The sequence below is a fragment of the Vicia villosa genome, unplaced genomic scaffold (genome assembly GCF_029867415.1).
Source record: "Vicia villosa cultivar HV-30 ecotype Madison, WI unplaced genomic scaffold, Vvil1.0 ctg.000684F_1_1_3, whole genome shotgun sequence".
In the NCBI taxonomy this organism is placed as follows: domain Eukaryota; kingdom Viridiplantae; phylum Streptophyta; class Magnoliopsida; order Fabales; family Fabaceae; genus Vicia; species Vicia villosa.
In genome coordinates, this window is record NW_026705306.1 from 411,825 (window position 1) to 427,416 (window position 15,592).

The following is a 15,592-nucleotide window of genomic DNA, read 5'->3' on the forward strand; positions in this document are numbered from 1 at the left end:
GAGGGAATATCTCTAATACTATCTCCGGTCTCATTTATAAGAAAAGATTCTCTTGTTATATATATTGAATAAATAATATATCTGGACAATATGTTGTCTAGATACATTATTTATTCAATGTATCTAAAAAAGTATATTTTCTTATAAATGGGAAAGGAGAGTATATTAAATTATGAAGAAAAAAAAATAAAGGTTGTTTTGCTGCCTGTGGTGTTTTTGTTAATTTCTGATTAATAACTAGTAACAAACCCGTGCGTTTGCACGGGTTCTGGTATGGGGCGCGCATTTGTTTTAAATGTATATTTTTTTAATAGAAAATATCTGGTATCTGTAAAAAGAAAATAATTGAATGTATAGAAAAAAATCTGGTACCCGTGAAAAAATAATAATTGAATGTATAGAAAAATGTTTGGTACCCGTGAAAAATAATAATTAAATGTTTAGAAAAAGGTCGGCTACCCGTAAAAATATTTAGATCAATAGGACTATGGTAATATATCCAAAAATAAATACTAAAAAATTTAGTAATATAAATAATTATAAAAACAATAAAATTTATTCCGTGTTAGGATTGGATACATTAATTTTAAATATATTTAGTTTAGAATATTACAATTTTATATTCTTATTATTTATTACAAATCTGAAATATATTTTTATTTATTAATTATGTACAATTGTATATGATTTTTTTCATATGATTGATTTGTTAAGTTAAGAGTCTTTGTTAAAAAAAATTAGTATTAACTATTTTAATTTTGAAAAAATTATCAAATTCAACCGTCATATATAAATAAATATTTAACATTTTTACTTTCATATATTTACAATCATATCTAGAACAAAAATTCTTAACATTATGAAGATTATTCTATTTATTAAAAAATTATTAATAATTGTATTAATTTAGATTTAGAAATACTGTCAATTTGAAATAACTATTATTGAATGATGAATGACGTGTTTCTCACTATCATAAATAAATACTATAACATAAAATATAAAATAAAATATAAAAAAAGAGATTTGTATATAAAATAAGAAACAGAAAACATAATAATAGTGATTATTAATTAGTGTTTAATTTTATAATAATGGTCATTAAAAAATATAGTATCGGGAAAAGGAAATATATATATATATATCTTGGGAGAGAATGAAAAGAAGATCTTAAAAGTAAAGTATTGATGTGATTATACAAAAAAAAAACAAACTGAGTGACTTGACAATATCATTATTACATATTATTACATACTCCCTCAATTCCTTATTATAAGCAAAAATCCACTTTTTAAATACATTGAATAATTAATGTAGTAGGACTATATATAGTCTAGATACATTAATTATTCAATGCATCTAAAAAGTGAAATTTTGCTTATAATAAAGAATGGAGGGAGTGCTATTCATCTTACACTTCTATCCAATCATTTAGTCATATTTTTTATTAGCCAATGATATTATTATCTATTATTTCTAACTAACTGCAATTATGCAGCATTTTTCTTATAATATATAATATTTCTATTAACATAATTTTTATCTAAGTAAACAACACTATATTTTTGCTAATATAGATTTTGTAATTACATGTCACATTATCTCTAATAAGCTAATTGTACTTGTTTGTCTGTCCTTCAAACTCACAAACCAAATACACATTGCACCACTTATTAAAATATTATGTTAAAACACTTAGTGCATGTTTGGATATGAGTTTGGAATGGCTAGACGCGCGTTTAAAGGATCTTCCACCGTGAAAGCCAGAAGCGACAAATAGTAGCTTTCACGTAAACGTGAAAATTTACCGTGCTTTTGGATCACCCAACGCCACCCCAAATATGCTTAATTAAGTTTTGATAAGATAGTATTTTGCCTTGAAGAAAAATAAATTTATCATTGATGGTACCAATAGCACTGTTGGATAATGACGTGACAATGTAAGGACTGCACTTGATAGTATCATGTTGCCTTCATCTACACCTTTGGACAACTCATGGGGTTCTGCGTAAAACTCCCTTGTATTTTATCTTATTGCTCTATCACTCTTCAACATTTTTCTCTATACAAAAGTTGAGAAATAAAATGAAGGTTTTATGAACTATCTTCGTGTTAATTTTGTATTTTTTCTAATAATAATAATAGTCAAAATTTTGTTACTTTTTTATAATAATAATAATAATAATAATCATAATTTTGTTATATAGTAATTAAAGTTAATTCAATTATTTTTTTTTTAAAGCGAAAGCAAAGAAAAATTATATTAAATAGTAGGTTTAAGAAATGTCCGAAGAAAATATAAATACAATGAACCATCGTATACTTGTTTCAAAAACTTTAGAGAAATAAGACCAACCAACTATTCCTATTTACTCTACTTAGTGACAAGCCTTATACCAAACCCCTAATGTTACGGCTATAGAAATAAACAAAGATTATATTTAATATTTTATAATATTTATTATCTTTTTAAAAAGTAATAGCAACTAAACAAATTTAAAATTTAATAAAAATTTAATATATTGTACATTGTAATGTAATAAAGTTCTCTGAAAAATATGTATCAATTAGACATAAATTTAATTGTATAGTAAAAAATATTCAAAATAATAGTACCAGTTTGCCATATATTAAAATTTAATATCTTTTTATGCCAAAATAGTTTTATACAAAAAATAATAATATTATTATTAATTATATTTTAATATGTGTTAGTGTTAGTCATTGTAGTCAGTATATTTTAGAAAAAGGAACATCAAATAAACAATCATAAACTTTAAAAAATAAATTAACTATTTATTTATTTTTATATTTTTTGTTAAATTTATTAATTTAAATTAATTAATAGTTAAATTTTAAATTTCAAATTTTAATATTATTTTAACATTTTATCATGTCATAAAAAGTTATTTAAAATATCTACTATCAACTTTTGTAAGAAAAACATATATTAAAATTGGTAATAAAATATTTCGAGTTTCAATATTTTTATAAACACTAAGTCTATTATTTAATATAAAATAAAATATTTAATAAAAAATAAATATAATCATCAACATATTTAATAAAAAACATGATAGAGTATAAAGATAAAACTTAATTGAATGTGTAAAAAAATTAATATAAGATACACTTATGAGATTACATTCTATAGGTCAAATCATATCATACCTAGGTTGAAAAGAGAAAAGAAAGTGTAAAGAAAAAGAAAACACTATTGCTTGGTTCTATCATTGTCACTATTTTGTCTCAATCTCAATCAAAAGATACTCTAGGTTGGAAAGAGAAAAGAAAGTGTAAAGAAAAAGAAAACATCATTGTTTGATTCTATCATTGTCACTATTTTGTCTCAATCTCAATCCAAAGATACTCTAATTTTCCATTCAAGTTTAATTTGTGAGTTGAAGATCTTGTAGTTTACTTGTAGCTTACCCTAATATAGTACAAAAATAGTGTCATGATTACAAAGATAATAATTTTTGAAACGATAAATTATCATCATATTAAATTCAATTAAATTATTCTTAATATTCAAGAATTTATAGTCAATAAAGATAATATATTTCATCATTATTTAGTCATACATTGAATTTAAGTATTCCATTATTATTTAGATGAAAAATAAATTAAAAATAGTAGTTTATGAACGAATTTATCACATAATTACAACATTTATTGTGCATTTCTTAACCGTTCCACAATCCTTTTATTCTTATTCTTAAAAATATTACAACATTTACTTAAAATTTGTGTCTAAAAATATAATAGAGAAACATTCCTACATGCATTAATTTTATTTTAAAAATAGAAAAAAAATAAATTAATCTCATTTGAATTAACCATTGTAAACGAACAACAAAATTCAAATATTTCAATGGTAAGCCAAAGCCAGTTAAATTTATACATTATTTTAAGTATATTTACTTTTATTTTCTTTAATTTCACCTTATTGTAATAATAACCGTGATACAAAATAATATTAATATTATACCATAATTCTAAAATTTAATATCAATTATTATATGTTATTGATTTTTTTAGTACATGAAATAGAATAAGTTTTAAAGATACTTGTTTTTAGAAAGTAGAATAATTGTAATTTTTTTAAAATAGATTGAAAACAAATAATATTACAAAACATCAAAATAAAACAAAACAAATTTGTATATTGATATGAATTACTACTATAGTTGAATTGGATAATATACTAAACGCACCGATAAGTTATTTCATGTGTTATAGTAAATTTATATATAGGTGAATTCGTTGAAATCATATTAGAGATACTAACTAAATACTCTTAATTATCAAAATTTTAATTTTATTATAGTTTATATTTTAATACTCATTACATTTTATTTATTGTCACTTTATTAAAAATAAACATGGTAATAATGGTAATAATAATAATAATATAATAGGTAAAATTATTGAATCATTTTTTTGCAAGAATATATTAATCCTGTGGCAGCAACTATATTATAATGGGTAGGATTTTGACAAGTGATAGCAGTAGATTTCATTTTTTATACAAAAATTATTTCTTACCTTGGTGGTTTCTAGTGGGTGGACAAAAACTCATTGCAATTCCTTGGAAAGTGAAAAGTACGGGTTGGGTTTGAGTGACTTTAGGGAGGGAAAGTCATCATGACTTTGTCTCTATCTCTCTCCTATATCACTCTCACTCATCTACTTTCCCTCCAAAAAATTTACTTTCTCTCTCCTTAAATAAAACTAAAGTTACCAAAGTTATGAAAACCCAAAGTCACCTAATCCATTCCCGAAAAGTACTGGTTGGAATGTGTAAACCACTCATTTTCAAAACCATCAACTTTTCTCTCTAATAAAATATAAATACCATTAACTTTTTTATATTTGTAATTATACAAACATTTATTGCATGCCAATTGGTTGAATGATTTACAACAATTTTTTTCTTCTTAATTTCTCATTACAACATTATATGCAAAGCTTTATGTCATGTCCAACATATATAACTTTCAAATGTTTTTTCAAATCCAAATGTTAAATATAGCATATCAAATAAATCATGTCATTTATAATAATAAGCTTACAATAAGAAATCTTAATTCAATAATATATATATTATTACTGATGTATTCTATATTAGTACACTATTGTCCGCATTTACAAAATTTATAATTCTAATAAAATTTAATTGATTTTATTATAATGATATTAATAATATTAATAATTATTTTAATAAAGATAAATGACATTAAATTAAAAGAAATAATAGAATATATTTTAAAGAGAAACAACCTCACATCTTATTTTATTCTCTCTCTAATGATCATCTCACTTTATTTCTCATCTCAATCTCTCAATGTTTAGATCATTAAAAAAAAGTTAGACTTCTTCATTTTTATAATATTTAAAAAATATATAATAAATCTTAAAATAGAAGATAAATTTTTTAATAAAACTCAAAAAAAATGAAAAAGGTGTTAAGGTTGCTTAACTTTTTCTATTTTTTTTATCTTTTATCAATAGATCTACAATCTTAAAAAACAAAAAAAATATGCTAAATAAATTAAAAATATTTTAAAATAAAGTTTTGTCATGAATATCAAAAATGAAAAAAAAAATCGATATTACTAAAAATACACATATGGTTACATATATGATATAAAAATAACATATTTAAAATTAACATATTTAAAATAATAGATCTGATATAAAATTAACAACCATAATTTATATTTTCACAAATATTATCAATATTATTGTTTCAGTATTGTGTTCCTCTTTGTTTCAATAGAGTTATAACCTGCAAAAAATAAAAGAAATAACAAAAGAGTTAAGAAGATGAAAAAGAGAAAACTTTTGTGTTAAAGTTAACATTTTTAATATAGATCTACAATCTAAAAATACTATGTGTTTGTCTTTGTTTTGATAGATTTACAACTTAAAAAAATCAAATAAGTGAAAAAAGTGTTAAGAAGGTGAAAAAGTGAAAACTTTTATGTCAAAGCTTACACTTTTAATATAGATCTACAGCCTGAGAAAACTAAAAATGATAAAACTTACACATTTAATATTCAGTTTTCATCTTCATGTAGATCTACCACCTAAAAAAATAAAAAAGAAAAAAGAATCACAAAAATGTAATACATTGATAAAGATAAAGAGATGATATGTAAATAAATGAGAAAATGAAGAAAAATGAAGAAAATAACAATGAAGAATGTGAAAGATGCAGTAACTCATAAAAGAGAGAGCAAGAGAAAGAAAAGAGAAGATGGGAAGAGAGAGAAAGAGAGAGAGAGTCCTAAAAAAAAGAGTTAGAGAGTATTAAATAGAAAGAATAAAAAAGAAAATAGAAAAAGAGAGACATGGAGTATTAAATAGAAAGAATAGAATGGAAGAGGAAAAGATAAAAAGTAGAAAGGATGATAAAGAGGACTACCACGTGGCAAGCCAAAATAGAAGGAGGGACATTATGGTATTTTCAAGAACATTCAATTTTCTTATATGATAGATTGTGGCTGGCACATAGCAGACAACGTGGCATTTATAAACTTGTGCCTAACACCCACCCAACAAGACTCAACACGAGCTCCTATTTGGCAAGGTTCTAATCATGCCTTAAACCCTTACATGGACACGCATACAAGCATGAGGCATCAATTTTACATTGTTTATGCCAATTGCCACATAAGCTACCTCATTAAGTTTACTTTGCCTTTAAATAAGTAGTCAAACAAATAGGTAAAATATTTTATTGTTTGATAGGTATAAAGTCAACATAGGTGATGTCACACTATTTTTTTCCTCGATAAATTATAAGTTAGATTATAAAGTAGTTGAGTTGAATATAACAATAATGATTGAAGAAATATATATATATATATATATATATATATATATATATATATATATATATATATATATATATATATACTCCCTCTGGCCTTAATTATAAGCAAATATTCTCTTTTTAGGTTCATTGAGTAATGAATGTAACTGGTCTACATAAAAGACCAGATACATTCATTACTCAATGAACCTAAAAAAAGAATATTTGCTTATAATTCAGGCCGGAGGGAGTATATATATATATATATATATATATATATATATATATATATATATATATATATATATATATATATATATATATATATATATATATATATTGACACTAGTGAGCATATCAAGTGAGAGTATTTTATACTACATTAATGTGACTATTAATTTCTCTCTCTTGATAAATCAAATGATTAATATTTGTTCTTCTCATCTCTCATTTTAAAATGCTCTCACTTAATATGCTTCCTTTGACTATATATATATATATATATATATATATATATATATATATATATATATATATATATATATATATATATATATATATATATATATATATATATATATATATATAGTGTCAGACAATGCTTCAAATATGATAACTTTAATGCACTAACTAATCATGTGAAGACTTAAAAAAATTGGAGGAATTATAAGTAATGGTGACTAAAAATTAATTGGACCATTTTTGGAGATACTTAAGGAGATTGAAAATCACATATCGAGAGTTTAATAGTTTGAGAAACACTTAGGTATATAATAGAGTATGTTCATGAGAATTTAAAAAGCTATTTTCTTGTAATCCTTTTGTAATCTATGTAATAATTTTTTGAAATATAATGAATTTGAGGACTTCTCTCTCCCCTAAAATAAATCAGTTTGATCGAAATAGATAAACAAATTATTTGTGTACCCGTGTTTTATCTTATTTTTCTTGCTCGTGTGGATTTTCTAACACCCTCCATGTGTACATTCATTTTGCTTAAGGTCATAGATTTTGGCTGCTATTTTTTTTGTCCCACACATCAAAAGATCTTGGTGTGGTTAAACTTTTAATTTCACAAGCGGCGTCCACTATGAGGCATAGAGGTTATGTTTACAAGTGAGTACCATGTGTTTTAATTGGGATATCAAGAAGTTTTTCATATACAAGAATTTTTTTATTATGAAACGTGAAGATGCAAGAAATATTAATTCAACAAAAATGTGCAGAAGCGTGTAAGATCGAGGCATTGATTGATGAATGTCTAACACAAGCATATAAGAATGAGATTGTGGGTAGGGGCATAAGTGTCATTATCTGGTGCCTTGGAGATAAATTTCAAAGGGGAGTAGTTAAGTAAAAGGATGTAACTTCTACGTGGGCCAAACTTGAATCATTGTATAAGATCAAATAATTGATTCACATAGTGTTTCTGAAACAATAACTCTATTCATTGTAAATTATAGAGAACAAATTCATTGTGGAGACTGAAAAGGAGTTGGTTTATATACTAAGGAAGATCTTATCGCATGTTCCATAGAAAATAATAGTTTGAGACCCTGGAACTAAAAACAGGTGGATTCTTTTGACTCAATGACAATAAGGCTTGCAAAGTTCATGGTATTGGTACAGTCAAACTTAAAATGTTCTATTATTATGTGTTCCTTTTATAAAATGTGAGGTAGGTTCCCAAACTCAGGAAAAATTTATTGTCTCTGAATATGTTTGATGGTCTATGATGTTGCATTAAAGTTGATCATGAGGTGTTGAATATTTTTACAAGGTGGGTTGATTAGGGCTAACAGGTTTAAGATATAAGGGTTTTATATATTAGATGGTGTCACTGTTATTGGCCATGCATCATTATCTAGTGAAGACTTTCATGAAAAGAACAAACTATGATATTTTAGATCAAGACATATTAGTGAAAGAAAAACTGAAAAAGGCATTGAGGTTATTTTAGAAAAGTTTAATAAGCTTTGCAAGGAAATAAGATATAAAGAGCTTTTGAAGTAAGGATCGTACAAAAACAACTTAGAGAAATAATTATGTTTTTATAATCAAGTTTGTCCATTATTGATAATAGATCAATCATAGGCTTTGAAGATTGATAGATTTGTTTTTATAAAGGAATACTTATGATTGGTGTGATGTATGTTTAGGTTTATGAATTAATAAGGTAAGTTAGTTGTTAATCCTTAATAGGCTGCTAGGATTTGTTAGTAGCTTTATAGTTAGTTAGTTAAGTTGGTTGCTTGACCAGTCAACATTAAGATGCTCTAACAAATTTATTATATGTATCACATTACTCTCTCTTCTCTCTTTCTCTCTGAAAGTGTATGGACAACTTATGTGACGACTAAAGTTCAAACTAAGCATGGCAAATCAATCTGGCACCGTCCTGACCCGTCTGCCCTGAATTTAACGGAGAAATTATGATTTTACTGAGGCGGGTGCGGATGCGGAGAAAACTCGATTTTTAGTTACGGCGGAGGGGGCAGAGAGGGGGGATGCTAGTACCCGCCCACATCCACCCCGCCCACTTCTATCTACTTTAATTTATTACTTTTATTTTTAATAATTTTATTACTCATTTACTTTTTTTTTAAAGTTAAAATATTATGTTTATTAGAATTATTATTTATTTTTTAAAAATACAAATTAAATAAAAATATCAAGTATTATAATTAATTTTAAAATAATTAATTATTTAATTTAAAGAATAATTATTATTCTTAATAAAAATATGTATATTTTTAAAAAATTACATTTTATGTGGGTGGGTGTAAATGCGGGACGGAAAAACCCGTTCATCATTTAGAATAGGAAGGACGGAGAAATTTGAGGGTAGAGGCAGGGGTAGGTTTGAAAGGGAAGCGGGAATAAGTTTGCTTAAACCCGCCCTAATTATCATACCTAGTTCGAACTTAATCACTACACTCCCACTCCTAACAATTATAATTGCTTAGTATTGTTGACCATTAGGGCTTGCCATATGCATATTGACTAATTCCCCATTTATTTTTATATCGTGTTCTAAATACGTATTTAATTATGATTAATATTCGTCACATAATACGTGGGACAAACAATTCTCTCATTTTAACCAAATTTTCTATTTACAGAAGAATCAAAATGAAACCGAAGACCTTAGGCTCTAAATGTCTACTACTTGTACCAATCCTATAAAACTATATATTATCCTTATATCCCTGTGTAAATTAATAAATGGTCCTTGCCGTAGTACTAATTCGTACCCGATTAATTTTGTAAGATAATCAATTATTCTTGATAAAAAAATGCTGTACGGTATAGTCATCCAAGTTGGTGTTTTGTAACATTATCATAAATAATTTTATTATATATTTATGACTAAAACTTTAGCACCTCAGCTGTATATATATCAGTTACAATGAAGCTTAATTACTCGATCAAAACCAACACAAGATAGCTCAGTGAGCATTACACATTAGAAAACTTCAATTAATGGCTAATCTAGTAACTAAACAAAAATTAATCTCCATTATTTTCATCTTAATCACTCTTTTCACTTCACAAGCCCTAGCTGATTGTGAGAGCGAAAGCACAAACACTTGCAACAACAAAGAAAAAGCCATATCTCTTAAAATCATAGCAATATTTGCAATATTAGTAACCAGCATGATTGGAGTGAGCTTACCCTTGGTGTCACGTTCCGTCCCGGCTTTAAGCCCGGACGGAAATCTATTCGTGATCGTGAAGTGTTTCGCCGCCGGTATTATTCTTGGAACCGGGTTCATGCACGTACTTCCTGATTCATTTGACATGTTGTGGTCGGATTGTTTGGATAAGAAACCGTGGCATGAGTTTCCGTTTTCGGGGTTCGCCGCTATGCTATCTGCTGTGGTTACAATGATGGTGGATTCTTTGGCTACTAGCTATTATAGTCAGAAGGGGAAGAAAAATGTTATTATTCCGGCTGAAGGTGAAGGTGCAGATCAAGAGATGGGTGTTGTCCATGCTGGTCACCATCACCATTTTGAGGCGAAGACAGAAGGCGAGGAGTCACAGCTTCTACGATATCGCGTAGTCGCCATGGTAATATAATATATACAACCTCCTAATATTATAAATGTAACAAATTTTTTAATCAGACTTTACTTACCGAACCTCTCGTCCGAACGTAGGTATTAGAACTTGGAATAGTAGTTCATTCGATTGTGATAGGACTTGCCATGGGATCCTCCAATAACACATGCTCGATAAAAGGTCTAGTTGCCGCACTTTGCTTCCATCAAATGTTCGAAGGCATGGGTCTTGGCGGTTGCATCCTCCAGGTATGATGATGATGACAGTGTAAAAATATTTTATATTATTCTAAAATTATTAAAAACGTTTTGATTTCTTGAAATACAGGCGGAGTACAAGTTTGTAAAGAAGGCTATAATGGTATTTTTCTTCTCAATTACAACACCACTTGGAATTGCAATAGGAATTGCAATGTCTAGTAGTTACAAAGAGAACAGTCCAAAAGCATTAATCACTGTTGGATTGCTTAATGGATCATCTGCTGGTCTATTAATCTACATGGCTTTGGTTGATCTTCTTGCTGCTGATTTCATGAGTAAGAGGATGCAGGGTAGTATTAAGCTTCAATTAAAATCTTATGTTGCGGTGTTTCTTGGTGCTGGTGGCATGTCTCTCATGGCTAAATGGGCTTAAAATTATTGATGTAATGTTAAGAATCTCTTCACAGATTGCATAGTCTAAATTTTCATGAATTACTTTTATATTACAATGGGAAGTTTGATATTGTTGTGAGGTAAAACCAACTGCATGTATAGTTTGTTCTACCATGTTGATGTGTTCATATTTGGATAAATAAATGAAAATTAAAGTGATACTTAGCTATATTATCTATATTAATATATTAATAATTTGTTAGTGTATATTTTTTTACTCATGTTTTGTAAATATAACATCAAAACATGTCAATAATGTTGATATACACAAATGTTAATTTATAATTAGAAATCATCTAACTCGAGAGAATTGGCCTAGTGGAAGGGTGCTTGGGCCTATGTTTTCTTTGAGGTTCTAAGTTCGAAGGAGCCTAATATCAATTTTTGGAGGCTACGTGGGATATGCTCAAGGGTACTATCTCGGATAATTTGAGAATAACTTGATCATATAAACAATTGGATTATCAAACAAGTTAAGTCTTACATATGTGGTACTAAGTACTAAGTAGGGGGTGTATGAGTCATTAGATAGGGTTTATCCAAAACTAGAATCTAAATCATATATGACACACCGATTTGGAAGAAATATAATGACTACAAACAACATCGTTGAATTAGTTTAGATAAAATAAAAAATTTATAAATTGTATTAGATTGATTAATTGGCTGTTTAATTTTTTTGCTTTTATTTTATTTATATAAGGGTTAAATATTTCTACTTTTATTTTTAGTCTCTATTAAAAAAAATAATATCTTTTAGTCTCAACAAAAATTTTATGCATGTAATTTTAGTTTATATATAAAAAAAAAACATATACAATTCATGCTACAACCAAGACCAACTAATATGAAGCCGTGAGGCATGTATAATAAGAACATTCTCAAACAAATTCGAACTAATTTTCTTTTTGAAGGAAATTCTAGAGGTCAGACCAATAAATACATTTATATTTATGATGTTGATTTGTTAGGCTCAATCATAACGTTAACCAAGTAAATTTCAGATATACAAGGTCTCAAAACTAATACCAATAGTTTTCACAAAGCATAGAGTAAATGGTGAAACTGTAACATCGTTTTACCAACATATTTTGCACTTCTTTGAAGATGCATATGATTCAGACAGAAAAACATATAAAATTAAAAAAAAATACTAATATCATAGTATCAACTGTATATGAAACAAACATACATTTAGGATACAATTTGAAGAATATTGACAACAACCATGAGATACTACTTAAATTTCAACAACCTCATATACAATGAATTTACCTTAGGTGTGTCCACCAACAATGGTTCTTACAATAAAGCGAAAATGAAATCAAAGCATAAAAAACTCATACATTAGAATAGAGAAGTCACCAGGGCTTGTTAGGATCCTTAGCATCTTTTTCTACTATTTTCTTCCCATTTGAGTGCCTTTGCGTTTTAATCTACAAAACAAAACAAAAATAACACGAAATAAAAATTAGATTGAACTATTCAAATCTAAAACTTTAAATCAAAAAACTGAATAATAGAAGAGAAAAAATGAATAACTAATACAGGTATGAGGAAAGTAATACAACTTTTGGATAGATATAGAAGATGGGCTACCTCAAAGATTTCATTAATAGAAGCTTTGCTAGAGTCATGAAAAACTGAAAACCATATAAGGCTTCAGTAAGGGACAATGTGTGCTCCACAATAAGATCTTCATCCTTTCTTTTGAACTTGAGATGCTCCTTCCGTTGAAATACAACTACCATATCATGAAATCAAAATCATAACAAAGACCAAAAAATAAACCTAACACTATTCACACCCATTGCATTTCAAAAACAAAACATTTAAAGAAAGCTTCTTAGATGTCCCAAGGTAAAGATCCTCCATAGAGACCTTCAAGGGATGAACAACATCTTCCCCACGTCTATGTCTTCTGCCTCTACTGCTACCACCTGTTCACAAAAATAATATTTTCGTTAAATACATAATCATAAATTAATTTTAGCATTTCACCTCATCGAGCAGCTCACCATTCAAACTGTGAAGTAACACACAACCAGCATTCAAAGCTCCGCTTACTTTTTCAACCCGACAAACAACTTTAATAGAAACATCGACACCACACCGAGCAGCTCACGGTCATTCTGACATGTAATTGTAGACAATAATACCTCAGACGTAAAGGGAAGAAATTGGATCTGCAAGAAGGAAATGATGCTTTTGTTGGAGCTTGAGAAACTAAGGGGAGAGAGATTTACGAAATAGAAGAGATGGAGAAGTGATAATATGAAATCCAATGGTTTTAACTGATGTAGCTCATTTGATGTAGCTCATTGTTATCTGGGCAAAAAAAGTGATGGAGAGAATGAATATCTGAGTCAAGCATTGTTTAGAAAAAAGACTCCAACTTTTAAAAATTGTCCGCCACTTATACAAAAGGAAATAGATGATTAGTTCATTGAAAATGAACTAGTCAATTACTTGTAGGGTAAAATGGAAAGAAAAGAAATAGTAGATTAGGGAGTTTTTAAACATGTTCTAATCTTAAGTAGGTGCTTTACTCATTTATTTCATCACTTAAAAATGAAAATCAAGAAGACGAAGGGTGATTATGTCCTTTTACACAGACTTACGCAACATATATATTTGTCCTCCGCTGTAATTGTAAGATGAACATGATTTTTGGAACAAAACAACAGTTTGGCAAATCGTTTGATCGATGAACGGAGTAAGACAAAGATTGCTCCACACGCTGCGTGTCGATGTCCCAACCGAATCACTGAAGAGAAAGGCATTGGAATTGGAGAAGAAAAGGAAGATGAGGACTTCTAAAACCAAGGACCAGTTCATCGTCCCGGTCCCCGAATCCTTATCCTACCTCGACACCGCCTCCATGCCCATGATCGTCGTTGCCGTTGGCGTTGCAATATTTGCCAAACTCCTCATGATGGTATGGGTTTCATTCTCTCAACATCATTTTATGCACATCACCTGTTCGATCATATTACTAACTGAAACTAGTCATTAATGGGTCGTAATGGTTTGGCAGTATGATGAATCTAGATCTCAAGAGTTGTTGGAACGTAAGATAAAGAATTCTCCAGAAGGTCAAGGCACTGTGAGAATGCTCAGCCGTGAGGAGTGGGAGAAGATTCGGGAACTCCCGCCCAGAACTCCGTTTGAATCCAAGTTTTCCCGTCCTAATTCTAGAATCAGAACCGGAGAACCATTGCGTCTGGTATCAATCTTTCTCTCACTATTTTTATTTTTAGTGTGGTATTATCGTATACAATGTGTCGGTGTTTCATAGTTGTTGAAACACTCAAGGTCGCGAGTGAGACTTGGTCAGATCACAAGAGTTTTGCTATGAAATTTAATCACAAGGAATACTTTCATTTAGTGGCTGAAGTTTTTTCATTTTCTGTCTACAGGAGGACTTAAAGGATTGGACAATTGATGTTTTTATGGATGGTGTTGCAAGAGCTGAAGAGTACAGTAAACGCAGAAATACTAAGTAATGTAACATGTCATAAACTTAACCTTTGTATTACCCCATTGGTTAATTTATTATATGAAGTGGTGATTTCTGTTATGAGATTGTGTGTAATCATATTAACTACCTCAATTACCTTCATTTTCAATCTGCAAATTGCATGAACTATTTGGCAAACAGGTAGCCAAATGCAAAGTGGTATATCTTTATGTAGTTATGTTCTTTTAATGCTCGTTTAAGACAATAACAGAAAATTAGTGGTGTACACTTATCGAAATAATAGAATAACCTTTTCATTAACTAATTCCTGATTACACCAAGAAGCAATGGATACTGCAAACCTTTCATGTGTTTCAAGTGCTTTTACAGTGTTATAGTTCTTGTTTGTTATAAGTGTATTCAACCTCAGTCTTATTTGCTGTACAAAGGCTGCATAGTTTCAATATCTCAGGTCATGAATATCAAAGATGCAGAAAAAATGACCATTGACTAGAAGGTGCTGTATGAAAGAGTGGCTCGATTCTGACCGGATCACAAAGGCCAAAACACTGTTTGTTACTCCTTTTATAATTA

At 28.2% G+C, this 15,592-nt stretch overlaps 2 protein-coding genes across 2 annotated transcripts; both read left to right on the forward strand.

The window, feature by feature from the left end:
* The first annotated feature begins 10,303 nt into the window (after positions 1–10,303).
* Positions 10,304–11,518, forward strand: LOC131630457 (probable zinc transporter 10). The gene is made up of 3 exons (XM_058901227.1): positions 10,304–10,894; positions 10,984–11,133; positions 11,213–11,518. The coding sequence occupies exons 1-3, from the start codon at positions 10,304–10,306 to the stop codon at positions 11,516–11,518; spliced, it is 1,047 nt and encodes a 348-aa protein (XP_058757210.1).
* A 2,630-nt stretch (positions 11,519–14,148) lies between these two features.
* On the forward strand, positions 14,149–15,206 carry LOC131630459 (uncharacterized). The gene is made up of 3 exons (XM_058901228.1): positions 14,149–14,476; positions 14,576–14,764; positions 14,958–15,206. Exons 1-3 carry the CDS (start codon positions 14,246–14,248, stop codon positions 15,042–15,044), a joined length of 507 nt encoding a protein of 168 aa, XP_058757211.1. The 5' UTR covers positions 14,149–14,245; the 3' UTR covers positions 15,045–15,206.
* Positions 15,207–15,592: the final 386 nt, after the last annotated feature.